The sequence below is a fragment of the Numenius arquata genome, chromosome 26 (genome assembly GCF_964106895.1).
Source record: "Numenius arquata chromosome 26, bNumArq3.hap1.1, whole genome shotgun sequence".
NCBI classification, from domain to species: domain Eukaryota; kingdom Metazoa; phylum Chordata; class Aves; order Charadriiformes; family Scolopacidae; genus Numenius; species Numenius arquata.
In genome coordinates this window covers 2,637,707-2,659,555 of record NC_133601.1, presented here as the reverse complement: position 1 = coordinate 2,659,555, position 21,849 = coordinate 2,637,707, and the positions used below count along the sequence as shown (strand labels likewise).

Genomic DNA, 21,849 nt, shown 5'->3' with positions numbered 1-21,849 from the left:
CGGTGTGAGTTCTCCTTAGCAAAGCCAGGATCTTAAGGGCTTTGGCGGAGGGTGGCAGGTCTGGCTTCTCTTCTGCCTCCCTGAGGCTGAAGACAGCAAACTTGTTAACTTCAGTTAATGCTTGAACAATTTAGCAAGAGACACCCCTGCAGAAGAGTTCACCAGCTTCCGTTCAGTGTGTTAGGGGTGAATTTCCCCGTCACCTATGTGTGTCATCATTTATTTTCTGCTTCCCGAGTCCTCTCAGATGCATTCTTACGTAGCAACATACCTTCAGCTAAACCCTCATCCACTTCCCACAGCCCTTGGGCTCAAGTTTATGTGATGAAGGTCCATCTCTCCTCACCAGTAGAGAGGCTTTGGACTCCAACTTGACCTAAAATTGGCTGAACTCTCACAGCATGACCATTCTCTCGCACCTCTGATCTCAGCAGCGTTGCTCTTGGCTTGCACCAAGGCCAGTGAGAGGTGGGTTGCACCCTTTCTGGGTTAAAAAGTAAATAACAAGAATGCCCTGAGTTTCTATCTGTGAAGATCATCTGTATTCTACTATTTTATTTTTTTTTAAATATATTCGGTCTGGGGAAATGAGGTGGGACTTTCTCTGGCTGTTTCCCCCCAGCCTACCAAAGGCTGCTAATGCCAACCAGATGTTAATGCCTCATGAAATTTCCAGGCTGAGGTCATTGTTTGCTATTATAAGGCATCCCCATAATTACTTCTTGAAGACAGGACTGTGTTTCTTGCCTGCTTTGGAGTTCACCGACCTCTCCGCGCACGTCTGCAGAGGGCCCTCGGTGAGAATACACCTTCGGGTTCTCACGTCCACACCGAGGACTGGGAGTGAGAGGGTGGTGGGACAGAGCTGGAGGAGAGGATGGAGCGGCGTCACCAAACACGGGCACCTCTGGGTGCTTTCCAGCCTGTAACCTATGTCTGAATCTGCCCCAATGTGCCCCTCTGCAGCCCAAGAGAGCAGTTACTGTTTGAGGGGGACCGTGGTGCTGAGCTCCAGCAGCCCAGGGACAGGGGCTTTGGTGGCTTTTTGGTAGATATCTAGCTGGGTAGTTTAATTAAAAAGAAGAAAAATCTTCAAGGTTTGGGTTCATATTGAACCAGATACTCTGGCTGAGAAGTATCAGGCACTTTCTTTCTGCCTCCATCCTCCCTGTTTTTACTTTTATTTGTTAAATTCCCCCTTCCTATTTCCCACCCATTTTCTGTTGATTCAGGGTCCCTGACAGCTCTGGTTTGCCAGATTTGGAGTTTGACAGCCAGTGCTTTATCCACAGGTTGTGCTGGGATGGATCTCAGCCCTGCCCCATCCTCCCTCCTCTCCAGCGCCGTGTTTTCTCCCCGGCACATGTTGCAATCGCATCTCTCCCTCCAGCCCGGCTCTGTTTGGCCCTCACCTCAACCCAGAGAAATGTGGTTCCAGAAAGAATTAATTGGTGGCCTCGAGCCATATGAGCCTGGACAACTGCTGAGCTTGTCGGCAAAGCTTGGCCAGCAGAAGGGGAGATGATAGTCTCCTTGAGCATCTGCGACGGCACAAATTAGCCCACACGGGACCACCAAAGGGGGCTCAGCTGGGAAAAGCTTGACCTCTCCAGTTGAGTTTCAAACCAACAACCTACAAAAGGCTCTTTGTCCCTTTACCTGCTCCTGATCAGACTCTCTGTCCTGCAGGGACGTGGTAGAGTTAATGAGAATCGGTTCCTCCCGCCTTCCTATGCCATTTATCACAGCCTTGGATCGCTGGGGTGGGATGGCAGCTACTCCTGGAATACGGAGCAACACCGGGATCTCCCAAAGCCACGTCGAGATCCCAGCAGGGCGTTGACTCCTCTGCTCCTTGCCTTTTTTTCCTAACTTAACTCCTCACATCTCCCTTTTGATAATGACCTGACCTATATTTTTCTTTCCTTGCCTACTTTAGCTCCGCTACAGTCGTCCGACAGCCTCACGGCGCGGTTCGGATGAAGCTGGGGATTACTTTCTTTTCTGGTTTATCACACACGTGCCCCTTCCCCCTTAGGGGGGGAGTCCCTGGAGTGGCTCCAGACGAGTGCTCCGGTTTGGGAGCAAGAAGCAGAAACTGCTGCCAATCTCCTCCGCTGCGAACATCTCGGCGGGGGAATTGCTCTTGCTCTCGGAAATTGCTTTCAGGCTCACGGTTGTTAACGCTGCAGCTTTGGGAGAAGCCGGAGAGCCAGGGCTTTTTCCCAGTCTTTTTTTTTCTCCAATCTTCTCGCAGCTGATGGGCGATGACCAGCGAAGAAAACAGCTCATTTACGGGAGAGGGCTTTTGGTGGGAGCCAAACCCACCGGCGTTATTCGTCCAGGCTCTGTTTGTACACTGCCTTTTGAATGAACTGATCTCCGACCCCTGCAGAATGTAGGGATCTCTATTATGTGTCTCTCCTTCCAGTGTGTAGTTGTTGCTGGGGCTGCACCGTTGATTCACACTCTGATCTTTAGCTTAAGGAGGTGACCTATTTGCTCCCAAGTGACACCTTAACAGAGAGACCTTGTGTGTGTGAATGGATCAGCCTTCAAATAATGATGTTCAATCCTCATTTTATTTCAAGGTGCATTTTTTCCCCAAATGGAGCCACATCAGTGAAGTTTTTTATAGATCACGGAATCACAGAATGATATGGGGTTGGAAGGGACCTCTGGAGGCCATCTAGTCCAAACCCCCTGCCAGAGCAGGTCTACCCAGAGCAGGTCCCACAGGAACGTGTCCAGGGAGGTTTGAATGTCTCCAGAGAAGGAAACTCCACCACCTCCCTGGGCAGCCTCTTCCAGGGCTCTGCCACCCTCACGGGAAAGAAGTTCCTCCTCATGTTTATATGGAATTTCTTATGTTCAAGTTTGTGCCCGTTCCCTCTTGTCCTGTCACTGGGCACCACTGGAAAAAGACTGGCCCCATCCTCCTGACACCCACCCTTTTAAGTATTTACAGGCGTTGATCAGATGCCCCCTCAGTCTGCTCTTCTCCAGACTAAAAAGACCCAAGTCCCTCAGCCTTTCCTCATAAGAGAGATGCTCCAGACCCCTAGTCAAGATTCCTAACTTCTATTTTCCTGTTCCCTTTTATTCCTTGAAGGATGTTTGCCAGCAGAAGGAAGCAGCATTACTGGCCTTACTCAATGGACTGCAGTGGGAACGAAGCTCATATCTCCAGCTGCAAACTGGGCAATCACCTCAACGTGGACGCGGAGAAGAATGCGACATGTGAGAATGGGATGCCTGCAGTGGTCAGCTGTGTCCCTGGACGTGCCTTTGCCCCCAGCAGCCACAGCGGTTTCCGAAAAGCCTTCAGGCAGGAGGTGAGCGGGGAGAAAACACAACCTGTCGAGTAGGAAAAGCCTGGGGGTGGAACTCTTAGAATCACAGAATGGTCTAGGTTGGAAGGGACCTTTCAGATCATCGAGTCCAACCATCAGCCCAACACTGACAAAACACACTACTAACCCATGTCCCTCAGCACTGCGTCTGTCCAGCTTTTAAATTCCTCCAGGGATGGCGACTCCACCACTGCTCTGGGCAGCCTCTTCCAAGGCTTGACAACCCTTTTGGTGAAGAATCTTTCCCCAGTCTCCATCCTAACCCTCCCCTGGCGCAACTTGAGGCCGTTTCCTCTTGTCCCATCGCCTGTTCCTTGGGAGAAGAGACCGACCCCCAATGGCTACACCCTCCTTTCAGGGAGTTGTAGAGAGCGAGAAGGTCTCCCCTCAGCCTCCTTTTCTCCGGGCTGAACACCCCCAGCTCCCTCAGCCGCTCCTCACAAGACTTGTTCTCCAGACCCCTCACCAGTTCCGTTGCCCTTCACCATCATCAGCTGTAGGGCCTGAACACATGTATCTGTAGCCACAAACCAACCCATTGTACAAATTTTCATAGAATCATAGAATGGTTTGGGTTGGAAGGGACCTTAAAGATCATCTCTTTCCCTCTTTGTATTCTTTTCTGACCACAAGCCTGGCTGAATTTCTGTCCTCACAAGAGCGTGGTACCTTCTATTCGTCTCCAGGCTGGGAAGGGTGGGAGGCTGGCTCTCCCCGCTGCAGCTGGAGCTTGCTGGAGCAAGTAGTAAAAAAAAAAAAAAAAATAAAAAATACATTTATCATGTTTCTGTTCGAGCTGTTCTGTTCTCGCCAATTGAATACATGCCCAGTTGCTGCCGGGCTTTGCTGTTTCACAGTCACTTAAATAACTGCGGGGTTGTTTCTCCCGTTAAGAGGTACAGGGGAAATAAGCTGGCATTTCCTCTACCTCTGTATCTCCTACACAGAAATGCCCTGAGAGACGTGGAAAACATGGCCTAGAGGAAAGGTTGAAAAAGCTGTGTTTGTTGAGTCTAGCAAGGAGAGGGCTGAGCGTAGCATAAAAATTCGAAGATATGCAAAAGGCTGTTATAAAACGACCCTGGAGCCGGTTGTTCTCAGTGTCAGTGGGGGCAACCGGGGATGAAAGAACAGCTTAACTTGCAGGAAACATGGTTTAGGTTGAAGCAAAGGGAAATTTTCCAGCTGTAAGACATGTGCAGCCTCAGGATTCAGAGGTGATCTCAGGGTCTGGAGGCCCTTAATGCTGGTTAGAGGGTGGGTTTTTTTTTTGCAAGGTGTATTAGATGCTGTGGATCTTGCCCATAGCCCTTGGCTGTAGCCTGCATTCCCCACCCAATGAATTTAGGGGTGGGCTTTCTCTTGATGCCTGAGGAGACCCCAGGCACCACCTCAGGTGCTTCTGTGGTGGGAATAGCACAGGCCTGTCCATGGTTTGCTCTCCTGAGTGCAGGTGCTTCTTTGGAACTCGATGGTCTTTAAGGTCCCTTCCAACCCAAACCGTTCTATGATTCTATCTAGGCCTGGAAGGAGAAAGGTCCTGTAAATCATTACTAATCTTCTGAGCCGTGCGCCCTGCCAAATAATTCCTTAAGCCTTTGTGCGGGCTTTGGATGTCCTTCGTGTGACCCCAGCCTGGAGAGCTGTATATGCTTCCAGTTTTTAAAAGTTAAGGGTTTTTTTGGTTTTTTTTGTTTTTTTTTTATTTTGCGCTCAGACTCAGCACAAATGACAGGATGTTCCTGTACCCAGGGCTCGGCTCCCACCGCAACAAGGCGTCAGTGCGGCAGCTGGTGGGTTTCTGCTTGGTACCAGGGAAGGCTGTAAGCGATGTATAGTCCCTGACTAATAAGAAATATAAGAATAGAAATGAATAGACCTGGACCTGCCGCTCAGCTGTGTGTGTTTCTGACCACGATCTGCCCCATCACTTGCTCCACTAGTCGTAGCTGCAGCAGACAGAGTTTTTTTACGTGGTTTGAGTTCCACGTTGGTCTCCTGGCTTAACCCAGGACCCCTCTCTGGAGATCCCTACGGCGACTGAATCCATCTAGTGGCTGAACCACAGGCAGCAAGAGGATGAGAGCTGGCTCCCTGTGACTCCGGAGCCTCCCGTAAGGCTCCCGAGGGATGTGGTAGGACAACTGGGTTGGGAATGTCCAACCAGTTCCATGAGCAGCAGCACTTCTCTGCTGCACAACTGCTAGGGTGAAAAAGATTCCTAAATCCAAGCACTAAACCTGCAGAGAGCTAAGGGGTCTCTTTTTATTCTCTGCCCATGTACAGGGACGTGAGAAACATATGTCTGTGCATATCATAGTGTTAGCAGATAAAGATCTCCTTTCATCCAGCACTTTTAGCCTTTTTTATTATGTGGTGGTCATTTTAAGGTGTCTCAGGGTTATACTTTTTGGGCCACAACTTCCCTGCAGCCACATGCTGTAAATAAGAGCTGCAAAGAAAAGGATGCTTGATTCCCAGGCAGCGGTAGCATCGCTTCTGTCTGTGTCTTCCAGCAACCACTGGTGAGGCTGAAAGGGGGAGCCAACACCGGCGAAGGACGGGTTGAAGTGCTGAAGAACGGGGAGTGGGGAACGGTGTGCGACGACAACTGGAACCTGGTGTCAGCCAGCGTGGTGTGCCGAGAGCTGGGCTTCGGCAGCGCCAAGGAGGCCATAACGGGCGCCAGACTCGGGCAAGGTAAGAGCAGCCCCAGCTCCGGGGACCGTTCGTGCCTTGTCCACCTCCGAGAACCCTTTCACGATTCAGGGCAGAGCGTATTTTTACTGGGATGTTTGTCTTGGGGACCAGGAATTTCTTCTCTACCTATTAATAAGTCTCTTGAGTCCAGGAGCTTGAGGCCAAACTGGAAGATGTGACTTAGAAAGATATTCAGGATTCCTTGAAAGAAGCCTAGTGATGATGAGTTTAACCTTTCCCTCAGACAGCTGTTCCAGTAATTACTTCTTCGTTATCGCATCCGTTGCTCTCAAATTCTCTTTACAAGTTCTCCAGGTTCGCATCATGGTGTAATGCATTACTAGAAGGTTCCTGGCAAAAATGTGTCCTCGATCTAGACTTCAAACGCTCTCCAATTTAAGACCAGAACATTAATTTAGCCCATTATAAATAGAAGGGCATTTGAACAGTTCAGAGCCAGGTTTGGGTTTGGATTTCCTGTATTTGGGAGTTGGTTTAAATCCCAAACTGTGGTAAATGGCAACTCAAAGCCTAACGTACGCCCTCTCAAACCACCTTCTGATTCACATGCCTTGCTCCCTTAGTGCAAACCCTAAAGAAAATGATACCAAACCAAAACCCTTTATTTTGAGACTAAATGAATGGGTGAAATTTCTTCAGCCATGGCTTGCAAAAGGGCGGGGAAAGTAACAACACGTGTAAAGCACAGTGGTGCCGTCCAGAGTCTGGAAAGCTTCAAAATATGACCTATCCATTGGATTTGCCAAAAAAAAAAACCCCTTGCAGTGGGACGCAGGGAGCTGCTGATGTGTTTAACTGCATCTCGGAATCGGCATAATCGTCGTGGGGGGGACGCGGCTGCCACGTGAGGGAGGAGAACGCGCCGTTCCCTGCCTTCTCCAGCAGCCTGGAAACTCTTAGCAGCGGCTGCCCAGTCCCACGCGCTTTCCTTCCTTTTAACGTTCCAACGCCGGCAATCAATCAGGGCACCCTGTCGAAACGCTCCGCTGGGATCAGGAGCTCTCGGTAACTTCCTTCGGCAGCTGGATCCTCACGTTGTGGTAGGAAAAAGAGCTCTTTTGGCCCGAAGTCGCCTCCACAGCTGTTAAACTCCGTCTCCACGCACGTGTTTATGCTTTGCTTTGTTACAGCTGCATCTCGATGAATTTGTGCGTTCAGAGACTAATTAGGACCACGGAGATGCTGGGAGGGCTGGAGCCCCTCTGCTGGGAGGACAAGCTGAGAGAGTTGGGGGAGAGTTGGAGAAGAGAAGGCTCCAGGGAGACCTTAGAGCCCCTTCTGGTCCCTCAAGGGGCTCCAGGAAAGCTGGGGAGGGACTCTTGATCAGGGAGGGGAGCCCTAGGAGGAGGGGGAAAGGTTTGACACTGAAAGAGGGGAGATGGAGCTGAGATGTGGGGAAGAAGTTCTTTGCTGTGGGGGTGGTGAGAGCCTGGCCCAGGTTGCCCCGAGAAGCTGTGGCTGCCCCATCCCTGGAGGGGTTCAAGGCCAGGTTGGAGGGGGCTTGGAGCAACCTGGTGTGGTGGGAGGTGTCCCCGCCCAGGGCAGGGGGGTTGGAACTTGATTATCTTTAAGTTCCTTTCCAACCAGAACCATTCTATGGTTCTAATTCGAAGGACCTGTCTCATCACTGCTGTGTTGGAGATTTAATTTCCCAGGGTAAAATGCATGAAGGTGGGCTACGTGTTAAATGAGTGTGCCATGACTAGAAGTCCCCATCAAGACAGTGACGAGTGCCTGGCACAAAGAGTTCAGGGTATGGAGAAGACGATTTATTCTCCCTTTTATAGATGGGCTGCTGAGACCCAGATTAAACAATTTACCCTTATTCACACAGCAGTTGTCTGAAAGGAAGATACTGAGCCCAGACCTCCTGTTCACTGTGATGTCCTTGGAGGGAGACCGTAGAATAAAACCTCAAGCAGTAGGTGAATGTGTATGTTGGATACATGCTCCTAATCCTCTTCTTATGCTAAAGGGAATGGCATGGGAGGAAATATAATTTTTATCACCATATTTCAGCACGTAGAGCAATGCAGCTTCATTTTTTTTTCAGTGCCCGGGACAGCAGCGCATATCGTAAAAGAATTTATTATCCATGTACCATAAAAGAATTTATTATTCATGTATCATAAAAGAATTTATTATCCATGTATCATAAAAGAATTTCCCCAAGAAGAGCAAATGTGTCAGAGTTACGTGGATCAGCCCCGTGGCTCTGCCCCCTCGCTTTGTCACTTCCTTGGGATGACCTTGTCGGGCTCTTTCAGTGGGGAATGTGTGGGACTGGATCCATCCCTCATCCTTGGTGCGTCTCCCTCCGGTTCTGGTCAGCATGGAGGTATTCCTCCTGCTCGAAGTGGCCGGCGGCTGGCAAAATGACTAGGTTGGTGTCACCGTTTCCAGATGTGGACCACAAACAGGATTTTAATGAGAGAGAAGCAAAAAAAAAGGCTAGATGCGCATTCCCCGTTGGCCTTGGCCTTAGAGTCTGCTCCCTCATTGTATAGATCTTGTGCGATGGGTGGATACGGGGTGGCCGAAGTGCTGAGGTGGCCAGAGCCAAATTAATTCTGTGGATGGACCCAATACATGTACATTTCTGCCTTTGTGGCTCTCGCTGCTGTTGTCAGAAGGCGGCTCCAGGGTACACCCTGACTCACCCCACCACGCAACCGTGGAAATATGCTAGAGAGTAGTTTTTTATATTATTTTTTGGTGTTCCCTGTGCCTCAGCAGAAGTCTGAGGAGGTGAAGGGTTCACCAGACAGATCATTAAACTGTCACCCACGGTTAGGTCTCCGAGTCCCTGGTGTGCTGGCAGCCACACGGAGTTAGAGAGGCTCCAGATGGCAGTAGAAAGAGGGTTTTAAGCAACAGGATCCCACCTACCATTAATAAACCAATTACATTTTCCTGCCTTCCAGTGTCAGCCCTCTGCTTTGAACTAAAAGGAGGAGGCTTGATGTTGGGTAAGATTTTCCTTTCCAGAGGCAAGAAAATAAAACCAAAAAGGGTTCATAGTGAGGCAGGGTGTGCCCAGGAGCCTCCTGGTTGGAGCCCAGTTGGAAGTTCTGCCAGGGTTTAACTTTGGGCAGTTTGTGTCGTCTCTGGGTGCAGAGGGAGAAGCGGAGCCAGCAGCCGGGATGTCATTCCCATGGTGGGAATGCTCTGAGACAGGTCCAGCTCTGGCTCTGTGGGGCCCTCATCACTTGTGCTGTGATGGGAATGATGTTGCAAGGATGAAGAATCAACGGTCGCTGTTAGAAATGGAAGAAAACGGTTGCTTTTTGGCCTCTGTTACCCAGATGGGTCAGCCTGGCCTCCAGGAGCATCCCGCGGTATGTACCAACAAGGGAAACTCCAAACTGGTGTTGGCCAACCTCTTCCAGCCGATGGAAAGGGCTGGTGGAGGGTATTGGTGGGTGGATGCTGCTTTCTTGGAAACTTCTTCTGTGGTTTTTGCCTTTCGTCACCACCATCGTCATGCTGTTCCTGGTTGTTGACCAGAGACGGGTGAACCTGCATCTCAGAAGGAAGTGCCAGGGCAAGGGCTGCAGGAAAACAAGACAATCACAGAATCATGGAATCGATGGAATTGTCCAGGTTGGAAGGGACCTTTCAGATCATCAAGTCCAACCATCAACCCAACACTGCCCAAACTACCACTGCCCCATGTCCCTCAGCACCACGTCTGCCCGGCTTTGAAATCCCTCCAGGGATGGCGACTCCACCACTGCCCTGGGCAGCCTCTTCCAAGGCTTGACAACCCTTTGGATGAAGAAATGTTTCCTAATATCCATCCATTATGCCGCATCTGGAGAGACCACGTTGATAGAAAAGGTCAGAAATGTTTTTATTCTCAGCCTCCCATCTCTGAGAGCTTCCTAGAAACTGCTGGAGACCAGAGGTTCTACATCTGCTACTTGCAGGGATCTCCTGTCAAAACTATCCGGTGTGTTTCCATCAGCAATCACTCATGGATTATACAGGCTCCAAGAAAGACTCTGGTTGTTCTTTTGAGATGAAGATCATCTGCTGGAACCTCGGATTCATCCTCCAAACTTCCTTTTAACCAGCTTTGGGCTCAGTGTGGAAACAGGACCTGGGACCTTTGCAGGGGGGGTTATTGCCTTCTCATACGTGTCTCTTTGGTAGAAATGACAATCTTCTGCTGCCACTTGTCCAAGGAGGAACCAAATTATTCAATTTGGCTCCCGGCACCTTGAGACCATCCTCTGTGGTATGAAATGGTGTTCGTTCTCCCGTTCCCATCAGCGTTGGTGGAGTCCGTAACCCACAACTGCCCCAGAGCTGATTTACTGCCTCCTGGGGCATCCCTGTGGCGGTGCCTGTTTTGTCATCCCAGCAAACGTGTGGATGTCCCATTTAAATGTCAGGGCTTGACTGGGAGCAGACTCCAGCATGTACACCCAACTAAAAGGTCACAATTTGCGAATTCCTGCAGCTGAAGTTTGTAAATTATGTAACAATGGAAACTTGGCTTTTTCTGCTGTTCTTGAATCCCAGAGACTCCTGGAAAGAATTAAATTTAGAATTATTAATAATAATCTTGCAGCTTTTTGTTTTATTTTTACAAGGAATCACTGGAATTTTTCAGGATTACCGTGTTTTGAATGCTAGAGGGCAGCGTGATGCCTGCGATGTGTTAATAAACTGTCATTGCCTATTTTTTCACCGCGCAGTAGCCTGGGCAGGAGGTAAGGATTCTTCTTTTTCTCTCCTTTCCTTCCCCAAGGCATGGGTCCGATTCACCTGAACGAAATAGACTGTACGGGCTTCGAGAAGTCGGTCACGGACTGTAAGTTCAACACGGAATCGCAGGGCTGTAACCACGAGGAAGACGCTGCTGTGAGATGCAACGTCCCGGCCATGGGTTTCCAGAACCAGGTGAGAAGCTGAGTGAGATCCACGTGCGGGTGGTGAGACGTTTTCATCCCGGAGCATCGTCCACCCTCCCGTGCAGAGCAGGGCATCTGGGTGGGGATCATTTCCTCAGAGCGGTGCCTATTTAGCTTAGATTTTAATATCTGCGTTGCATTAGAGGGGGGGAAATAAGGATGATGCTCCTTTTTGTACTGAGCTTTGAGTCCTCCACCGATTTATAAGCCCCTGTCAGGCTGGAAGTGCCACTTCAGCTCTAACCTGTGCGCTCCAGCGGCCCTGGAAAGCTGGTGGATGTCCCTGTTGTGATGGGATCTCGGTTGGGTCTCGTGACAGTGGTACCCCGGTGGCTGTGACGTGGGCGCCACCATCATCTTTGCCACGTGGAGCTTAAAAACTTCAACCACACGAGCTGGACATAGGTTCCTCTGAGTAAATGCTCCTGCCAAAGGTCCAAAGGGAGTGGAGAAGGGAAGCTTTCGAGGGTGGTTCTGTCTTGGAACTGCTAGAGGCCACTTTCAGATGCTGGGCTGCTCCATATCCACAGTGGGAGATGAAGAACCAGACTGCAGCTGGTCTGCTGGGAGCTGAACTGGGGATTCTGGGCTTGGTGACTTTAACCACAGGCCTTGAGGAGAACCCGAGCATTGCTTGCCCAACTGTTGTGTCTTCCCTACGAAATTTGCTCTGGCGTTTGTTGACGGATGAGTTTTTATGCCCTGCAGCTACGTCTGAGCGGTGGCCGCAACCCATACGAGGGCCGGGTGGAGGTCCTGGCAGAACGCAATGGCACTTTGAAGTGGGGCACCGTTTGCAGCGAGAACTGGAGCACCGTGGAGGCCATGGTGGTGTGTCGGCAGCTGGGGCTGGGCTTTGCCAGCCATGCCTTCCAGGTAAGTCCCTGGGCCCACCTTTCAGATATGGTGGCATCTGCGTGGTTGGGTAGGTTCTACTGGATGAGGAAAGCTCTTTTAAAAGAACAAACAAACAAACAAAAACCCTCAAAAAATCCAACAACCAACCAAAAAAAACCCCAGCAAGCCATACATCCCAGCATCCAGCTTCAAAGCATGAGCTGGAAATGCCTTGAAGGTTAAATCTCGTTTCACAAGAGTCACTGGGGGAAATTCAGAGGAGAAGGAGGTCTTGCAGCTCTGGGCAAAGCTGCTGTTTTCCCACCGCTCGGCTTTCCTGGGAAGCCTGGCTCCCTTGGCCCTGGTTGGGCTGGTGGTTACATGGAGTTTCTTGGCCCTCCCTGAGCCAGTGGGGAGTTGAGAAACCAAGTTTAACCTGGTGTCAAATCACCTGAAAACAGTTTGATTTGGCTCCAGTAGTTAGTTCTCGGTGCAGAGTGTGCTCTGGTGTGTGGGGGAGCTGGATGTATTTCTTGTTCCTCTCGTGATACGCACCCTCAGCCCTCCCTGCTTGCACACGACTGAGAACGGCGCTTAATATTGAGTGCACCCTCAGTAAGTTCGCAAATGACACCGAGTTGGGTGGGAGTGTCGACCTGCTGGAGGGTAGAAAGGCTTTGCAGAGGGATCTGGCCAGGCTGGATGGATGGGCTGAGACCAACGGGATGAGTTTCAATAAGGCCAAGTGCCGGGTCCTGCACTTGGGTCCCACCGACCCCATGCAGCGCTACAGGCTGGGGGCAGAGTGGCTGGAGCTGCCTGGTGGAAAAGGACCTGGGATGTTGGTCGACTGTGGGCTGAACATGAGCCAGCAGTGTGCCCAGGTGGCCAAGAAGGCCAACAGCATCCTGGCCTGTATCAGGAACAGCGTGGTGAGTAGGACTCGGGAGGTGATGGTCCCTCTGTACGGGGTGAGGCCCCACCTCGAGGGCTGTGTCCAGTTTTGGGCCCCTCACCACAAAAAAGACCTTGAGGGGCTGGAGCGTGTCCAGAGAAGGGCACCGGAGCTGGTGAGGGGTCTGGAGCAAAAGTCTTGTGAGGAGAGGCTGAGGGAGCTGGGGGTGTTCAGCCTGGAGAAAAGAAGGCTTAGGGGGGACCTTATTGCTCTCTCCAACTCCCTGAAAGTAGGGGGTAGCCAGGGGGGGTTGGTCTCTTCTCCCAAGTCACAGGTGATGGGACAAGAGGAAATGGCCTCAAGTTGCGCCAGGGGAGGTTCAGATTGGATATTAGGAAGAATTTTTACCCTGAAAGGGTTATTAAGCCTTGGAATGGGCTGCCCAGGGAAGTGGTTGAGGCACCATCCCTGGAGGGATTTAAAAGACAGGTTGATGTGGTGCTGGGGGACATGGTTTAGTGATGTTTTTTGGGGTTTTTTTGTCAGAGTTAGGTTGATGGTTGATGATCTTGAAGGTCCCTTCCAACCTAGTTGATTCTGTGATTCTAATACCGGGATAAAAGCCGCCAACTAACAAGCTTGGGATAAACCACAAAGGAATAGTGTTCTTTCCCAACGAAGCTCTTTGGCGCGGTGATGGCAGCCTGCCGTGCTGGCCGGAGGAGAGCGAGCAGCGACCCTAAGAGCTGGAAGGAGCCGGGGCAAGAGCTTCCCACCCAGTTCCCCGATGGATAAATGGCATCGGGTGTAAGTAGCTGGTTTAGGTCAATATCCCTGGTGCGGGAGGCTCTTTTCTACTGGTACATCCCTCAAGGACCACAAGGTGAGAGAGGGGCAGGCAGGCCTAGGTGTAATGGTAGGTTTTGAAAGGAAATATATAACCTCTGGGCCTTTATTGCGCCTCCCAGACACTGGGAAAATTGGGATTGAGGCTCCTAAAATAAACTGGTTTCTCCCTAGGACAAAGTAATTCCTTACTGTCCTGCTGTGCTCTGGAAATGCAGCCCCTTTTGAGGCATTTCAACCGAGAATCAACCATCGCCCGCAGCTTTGGGGAAATTTAGGCTTAAATGGCCACTGAATAAATAAACTTCATGTGTGTTTATATAGATGGAAACCCACACGCAGAAAACAGCCTTAGATCAGTTCTGGAAGGAAAACTGTTTTCCCCAAACAATTTCCGGATATCAAAAACTTGGGCAAACGAGTGAAATGTGGTTGCAGAGAGCGGATGCTGTCCCCAGTCTCCGAGCCGGGGGTCTGGGTGGCTCTGCTGTGTCCCCCGCCCTGTGCTGTGTCTGCCCTGCTTGACGTTCACATCCAGCAACAAAAACCCGGGGAGAATCGGCATCTCTGCCCACCGCCTGCTGGTTTTGTGCAGGGAGGAACAATAAAGCCCTGAAATGACTAATGGCCTCGGCATCCTCGGGGCTGGTTGTTGCCTGGTGGGAAAGCGGGAAGGACCATAGGTGGCAGGGGACACGGTTAAAACCCTTCCTGGAGACCCCAGTCCGGCAATGAGTGACCAAACTGGGATCCAGGAGGACACACTGGGCTCCTGGGCAAGCGGATTCCAACCAATTCAACGCTTATCTGTGGCCGGGGAGGGGATCTGCGGGTCCCTGAGGGCCACACTGGGGTTGGAGGGAGAAGGCTGGAGCTGGCTGTGCTGCTGTGGTGGCCATTCCCATGTGCAAACTGGTCCCTCCAGCTGATTTACCTGCCCCGGCTGCCAAGCAGAGCGCAGGAGCCGAGGGTGGCCACGTCCCTCGAACGCTGGCCTTTCCAGCTGCCTGGCTCTATTGACATAGCCCTGAGAGCCCAGCAAGAAACAAGATATTTTTTTTCCTTGAGCTGAGCCTGCTGGTATTTAGAACAGAAAAGGCCCTTATGCGCATCCCGGCGGCACCAGCTACATGAGCATAAAGCTACACTGTGTAGAACAGGGCAGCCCTGTGTGCGGGTGTGCAGAGAGCCTCGCTAACGGGGCTAACGACCAGCCTGTTGCAATGGAAGCCGTGGGACAGATGGGTTTTCCTTTCCTGGAAACATGCTCCCCGCTTTTGACACTTTGATTGTTTTTTTATTTTTAAATATATTTTTTAATTTTTCCTTCCCTCCCCTTCTCCCAGGCTTTGCTGTTGCAGCTTTGTCAGGGTTCAGTGCGCTTAGTTTTGTGAGCGGTGTTAATTTGTGTGTTAATTTTCTGTGTCGTTTCCCCCAAGTTTTGTAAATCTGGGTGCTGAAGACGAGCAGCGAGTGGGGTTTGAACGTCCCCCCACCCCCCGGGAACCAAGAGATGCAGACCCTGGGATAACAGACCCTTTTAGTCCTGGTACTCCTCAAATTCCTTGTTTCCACTGGTATTTCTAGTGGAAATGTTAATTCTGCCTCCCCTCCTTCTGCAAGCAGCTGCTCTGGCACTTCTTGTGGCCCTCCCAAGGGCACAAATGTCACAAGACAGATGAGGTTTAATTGCCGGGCATCGCTCCCGAAGGCCCAGCCTAGATGACTTCAAACCTCCCGAGGATGAATTCATCAGCAGGATGGGCAGAGCAGGGTGGAAAAGTGAGCTTACAGCTGGATTAGAACAAGCATGAGCCAGCAACTTGCCCTTGTGGCCAAGAGGGCCAATGGGATCCTGGGCTGCGTAGGGAAGAGTGTGGCCAGTAGGTCGAGGGAAGTCATTCTCCCCCTCTGCTCTGCACTGGTGAGGCCACAACTGGAATACTGCGTCCAGTTCTGGGCTCCCCAGTTCAAGAGGGACAGGGAACTACTGGAGAGAGTCCAGCGTAGGGCAACAAAGATGGTTAAGGAATTGGAGCATCTCCCTTATGAGGAAAGGCTGAGAGAGCTGGGACTCTTTAGCCTGGAGAAGAGAAGGCTGAGGGGAGACCTTATTAATGCTTCCAAGTATCTAAAGGGTGGGTTGAGGGAGGATGGAGCCGGACTTTTTTCAGTGGTTCCCAGTGACAGGATGAGGGGCAACGGGCACAAGCTGGAACATGGGAAGTTCCATTCAAATAGGAGGAAGAACTTCTTTCCGGTGAGGGTGGCAGAGCCCTGGAACAGGCTGCCCAGGGAGGGTGTGGAGTCCCCTTCTCTGGAGATCTTCAAGACCCTCCTGGATGCAGCCCTGAGTGATGTGCTCTGGGCAACCCTGCTTTGGCAGGGGAGTTGGACTAGATGATCTCTAGAGGTCCCTTCCAACTCAGACAATTCTGTGATTCCATAATCCAGCGCAGGAACAAGGAGAGAGGTTTATTTAACACTGGTCAGAGCAGGAAAAATGGTCAATCTGGGTTTTAATCCCAGTCCCAGCCTTCTATTTAAAGGGATTTGGGCTCATTTCCCGAATTACTCTTCTCTACTCCAGCATCTTTGGCAAAATCTGTCTCCTTGATGGTGTGGGCTCTTGCGTTGATCTCCCTGCGGGGGGAGAACGCAGGTTAGAAGGGGATGAATATTCCCCCTGGGGTCCGCTAAACACTGAGAAATGCCTTTTTTTTTTTCTGCCTTTCTGCCCAGGAAACCTGGTACTGGCACGGGGACATCAGCGCTGAGAACGTGGTTATGAGCGGTGTCAAGTGTTCGGGGACGGAGATGTCCCTGGCCCACTGTCGGCACGATGGAGCCGAGGTCTCCTGTCCTAGAGGAGGGGGTCGTTTCGGTGCTGGCGTGTCCTGCTCGGAGAGTGAGTCATTCTGGGTTTATTTCATTTTGGCAGCAAGGTTTTTTTTACCCTGAGATCTTCAGGAGGAACGCGCTGGCCTAGGCTGTGCCTTGGCATATATCAGAACAGCGGCGAATCGCTGCTGCTGAGCTACCTTAAGTCTTACTTTTTCCTGGATTTAAGGACTTGAGTTTAAAGGCTTATTCTTTTTCTTAATAGGGGCTTTTGTCAAAGCGGGTTTTAAGCTTTATAAGAATATAAGGAGGGTGTGAAGTCTTTGCACTGCGGTAGCAACCTCAGCCTTTGTGTTTTGTGACTTTTAAGTGGGTATTTGTCATTTTTTTCTCTTTAGCCTACCTTTTGTATATTATTTCTGTGGTTTAGATAAAAAGGGCAAGAAACAGTCTGACTGTACACGTGCCAAATTATGTCAATCCGCTGATTTAAGTAAGATCATCGGGTCTGACGCTTAAACTGTGTGAGGGAAGTGTAAGGAAGGGGCTGGCGCTGGGGAAGGGGATGTTTTAATTAGCCCATCAGCTAATTTCAAACCTTCCCTGGCAGCTGCCCCCGACCTGGTGCTCAACGCCGAGCTGGTGGAGCAGACGGCTTACCTGGAGGACCGCCCCATGTTCATGCTGCAGTGCGCGCTGGAGGAGAACTGCCTGGCCAGCTCGGCCGTCAACACCTCCGTCACCTCGGGCTACCGCCGCCTGCTCCGCTTCTCCTCCCAGATCCACAACAACGGGCAGTCCGATTTCCGCCCCAAAAACGGCCGCCACGCCTGGGTCTGGCACGACTGTCACCGGTGAGTGCCACGAGGATGATGTTACGCGGTCGGTGCCTCCTTCCAGCCCTTTGTGCCGCCCAAAGGGGCTGTTTGTGAAATGCTAGAGCTGTGACGTGTGTTAGGGCAGCTGTGGTCCTCAGAGAGTGGAGAAACCAGCTTATTCCAGTAAGAATTATCGTTAGGAACTGGTGTGTGAACAAGGCAGGAGTGGGGGCTCTCATTGGGAGAGATGTGTGTGCAAGGACAGTATGTACGTGTACGTACAGAGAGGAGGAAGAGCATGTCTGTGTCTGAGACCCCACCTGGAGCGCTGTGTCCAGCTCTGGAGTCCTCAGCACAGGAAGGACACGGAGCTGTTGGAGCGGGGCCGGAGGAGGCCCTGGAGATGCTGGGAGGGCTGGAGCCCCTCTGCTGGGAGGACAGGCTGAGAGAGTTGGGGGGGTTCAGCCTGGAGAAGAGAAGGCTCCAGGAAGACCTTGGAGCCCCTTCCAGTCCCTCAAGGGGCTCCAGGAAAGCTGGGGAGGGACTCTTGATGAGGGAGGGGAGCCCTAGGAGGAGGGGGAAGGGTTTGACAGTGAAAGAGGGGAGATGGAGCTGAGATGTGGGGAAGAAATTCTTTGCTGTGAGGGTGGTGAGAGCCTGGCCCAGGTTGCCCAGAGAAGCTGTGGCTGCCCCATCCCTGGAGGGGTTGAAGGCCAGGTTGGAGGGGGCTTGGAGCAACGTGGTCTGGTGGGAGGTGTCCCTGCCCAGGGCAGGGGGTGGCACTGGGTGGTCTTTAATGTCCCTTCCAACCTAAACCATTCTGTGATTCTATGGCTGGGAGAGATGTATATGCAAGGACAATATATACATGGGGGTATGTGAACGTACAGGCAGAGGGAAGAGGGTGCCTTTGTACCCACTGTGTGTGGAAACATCTCGGCTACTTCCCTCGCCTGGGAAAGGCCTCAAGAACATGCTGCAATTCTGTATTTTTAAAAGCATCTTGACTCCACTTAAACTGTGTACAGCTGGGAGATTGCTTGGTGCTTATTTTTTGACAAACAGTAAATTCACCCCCATAAATGCGTCGTTCCTCAGGGGGAAGCTGATGGTTTCAGCCAAAGCGAAGCAGTGGGAGGAGAGGGAGGTGGAACCAAGCCCTCCGGAGGCTTTGCTTCTGAAATGATGGCTTCTTACAAGGTTGATTTTCCCTAATTTGGGGTAAAAGGGAGCTAAGTACCGCAGCGCGCGGCCCTTGTCTTGCCAGCGTTGTAAGGCTTTTGCTTTGTGAAAACATCAGGGCAGTAAATTCTCGGGTCTAAGTCCTTTGTAGCCTTTATAACCAGCGGGAGCGAGGCGAGACGCGGAGGTACCACTGCATCCCTGGGGCAGCGCTGCTGGTCTGGAGCTTCAGATCACGGCGTGGGGCAAATATTGGCCGTTTACCCCACAGACAAGTCGGTTCATAATTTTATTTTTTTTTTTGAGGCTGAAGTGGAGCTAAAACCCCGGCGGCACAAAATAAAGGGAAACTGGTGTTGTTTAGGGGAGGAGGAAACCCAGACCGGTGCCATTTTATCTGCCTTTCTGGCCCTGTTGGGAAGGGGCTGGGGGAATTGTGGGGACCACAAGGCTTTGAGCACGTCGTGGGCTGGTTAAAAAGGAGAACACTCGGAGCTGGTTGGGAGAAACTCCACGAGGTGAGACTGGGAAAGGATCAGGAAGAGGCCGAGAGCCATCTGTGCGCTTTCAACTGGATTCTGTTTATCCGGAGGAGGGATGAATTCAATTCCTCTTCAATCTTTCCAGTCTGTAAACACCCGAATGTAAACACCTCTTTGAATGATTCAGACATAGTTCAGAAACTGAGTCAGGCTTGAGAACCTCAAACCTTCGGCGGAGGCAGCCAAATCAGACGGCCTCAAAATGCCGCTGCGGAATTGCCTCTCCTTTCCCAGCTGCCCCCAGTCCGTCACTGGGAGCTTCTGTTTAACCGGTTTTTGATGTGGAAGTAGAACAAAAAAAGGGGAGAGACCTGGAGCAGGGAGGGAGAAGTGATTGGCTCGTGGCAGGTGGTAATTTTTATTTTTATTTTTATTAATTTTTATTTTTATTTATTTTTAATTTGGTTGGGGGAAAGGCGGGAGGAGGTTAAGAAGAAACCCACTCCAGAGGTAAAATTTCCTCCCCTTCCCTCCTTGCTCCTCCTTCAGCTGTAAATGTGGGGGCAGAGCGATGCTGCGATAACAGTGGCTGAAGCTTTTTAAGCCGTGATTGTTTTTACAGCTGGAAAGGAGAGGATTTCTACACTTTTTCCTTCTTTTTTTTTTTTTTTCATTTTTATAAAACTCCCAAGCCGTGGCTTTTGACTTAGGGCCTGTCTGTGTGGTTGCCTCACTCCTCAAGAGCTGAGCGTCTCTCGGTCGTTTTAGTGGCCAGCCCAGCCCAGACAGTGGCCCGGCGCAGTGTCCCCGTAGCTGGGGTAGACACACAGTGATTTAAGGACCTTCTCCTCTCCCAGCACCTCCCAGTTCCTCTCCCCGTCCCCGCGATGTGCTCACGCTGTGGGTTTGCTCCCGATTCCAAGGCTGGGATCAAATTCAATGTATTGCATCAGCCTGACGGCGTTTATGTGCCCAGCCCTGACCTCGTGGCGCACACCGCTGTGTTTCCATCGGGTATTTCCATCTCCTTCCTGCTCTGCCAGTCCTAGGGACTTCAACGGGACTGAAGCACAGGCTTGATTTTTTTGCTGAACCAGCAGCGTGGCGTGGAAAAGGTCGGTGTTCCAGAGTTCAGCGTTACCCAAACCCTGCTGTGATCCAACTTTGCTCATTAGGATCGTAGAGTCGTCCAGGATGGAAGGGACTTTTCAGATCATCGAGTCCAACCATCAACCCAGCGCTGCCCAAACCCCCACTGCCCCATGTCCCTCAGCACCACGTCTGCCCGGCTTTGAAATCCCTACAGGGATGGCGACTCCATCACTGCCCTGGGCAGCCTCTTCCAGTGTTTGATAACCCTTTCCGTGAAGAAATTTTTCCTAATATCCATCCTAAACCTGCAGTTAGGGGTGTGCAGCACAGATTGCGGCTCTCTCCTAACTGTTGCTGCTGGAGCGTTCCCGAGACTCAGCCCAGCCCAGGTTGACACTAACGCTTCATAGAATCATAGAATCATAGAAGGGTTAGAGTTGGAAGGGACCTTCAAGCTCATCGAGTTCCAACCCCCCTGCAGGGACACCTCCCACCAGAGCAGGTTGCTCCAAGCCCCATCCAGCCTGGCCTTGAACCCCTCCAGGGATGGGGCAGCCACAGCTTCTCGGGGCAACCTGTTCCAGTGCCTCACCACCCTCACAGCAAAGAATTTCCTCCTAATATCTAATCTAAATCTCCCCTCTTCCAATTTAAACCCATTACCCCTTGTCCTGTCACTACACTTCCTGACAAAGAGTCCCTCTCCGGCTCTCCTGTAGCTCCCTTCAGATATTGGGAGGCTGCTCTGAGGTCTCCCCGGAGCCTTCTCTTCTCCTTCTCTTCCCCCTTTAAAATTATGAAACGGATCATGTGTGAACCCAGCTGTCGGGCTGTTCGGATCCGAGCGGAGCGAGCGCCGAGAGGAGCTGGTTCCATCTGTTGTTAGTTTTCTGCCAATAAATTTGCATTCTGCTGCTTAAAAATAAATAAATAAATAAATAAATAAAAATAAAAATAGCCAGGTTGATGTTCTGGGTACATCCAGCTCCGTTTGTAGGAGCTGGTGAAATATTTCTTGTTCTGGTAAACGACAGGGCCACTAGAAATGATGACCTGGCTGATGGTGGCTTTGATTTTTTCACCTTTCCTTGCCGTTATAAAACACGGTGTGATTCTACGAAGGCTGGGACAAGGCTCTCCCCTGGAACGGCTTTAGCAATTGATATATAAACAAATACCCGGGCCAGGAGCCAGCGCGAAGGCGGCGTCGGGCGATGGAGCCGTGTAGGATTATGCCCAGGGGAATATTTCCTGGCTGGGGTTTCTCTCACTCTTCCTCCTGTAGCACCGCTCGGTTCGTAGCCCTTCGTGCTGTTGTGTATTTGACCATGTGTCCGGGAGCTGAAATGCCGGGAGGTAAAAACGCATCCATCGAGGGATGCGACAGCGCAAAGAGTTGAGTTCTAGGTGGACCTGCTTTGGCAGGGGGGTTGGACTAGATGATTTCCAGAGCTCCCTTCCAACCCCATATCATTCTGTGAGTCTGAGCTACTCGTTGCTGTGCCCCGGCCACCGGATCGTCTCTGCTGGGGCAGAGGGTGCAGCCCTTTAGACCTGGTAAATTAATTAAAGAGGTGCCTGTTTTCCCTAAAGATAATTCTCCCTGTCCGTGCCTTGCAGGCATTACCACAGCATGGAGGTTTTTACCCACTACGACCTACTCAACCTCAACGGAACCAAGGTGGCCGAGGGACACAAAGCCAGCTTCTGCCTGGAAGACACCGAATGCGAAGCAGGTACGTTTGCCGGAGCTCTTTGTGCTGGGAATTTAGTGCTGTCCTTGTACAGCTGATGGCTTCAAAGATGCTTCAAAGACTCTTGATGAGGGAGGGGAGCCCTAGGAGGAGGGGGAAGGGTTTGACA

The 21,849-nt window shown here is 51.3% G+C and overlaps 1 protein-coding gene across 1 annotated transcript in view; it reads left to right on the top strand.

The window, feature by feature from the left end:
• The window catches only part of LOXL2 (lysyl oxidase like 2), a 61,397-nt gene that overhangs the window by 35,040 nt on the left and 4,508 nt on the right, over positions 1–21,849 (top strand). Inside the window, exons 5-11 of the mRNA XM_074164125.1 lie at positions 3,113–3,335; positions 5,870–6,053; positions 10,831–10,982; positions 11,702–11,869; positions 16,314–16,479; positions 17,023–17,266; positions 21,607–21,722. Of these exons, the coding sequence (XP_074020226.1) occupies positions 3,113–3,335; positions 5,870–6,053; positions 10,831–10,982; positions 11,702–11,869; positions 16,314–16,479; positions 17,023–17,266; positions 21,607–21,722 (1,253 nt within the window). The remainder of the gene's footprint in view (positions 1–3,112; positions 3,336–5,869; positions 6,054–10,830; positions 10,983–11,701; positions 11,870–16,313; positions 16,480–17,022; positions 17,267–21,606; positions 21,723–21,849) is intronic.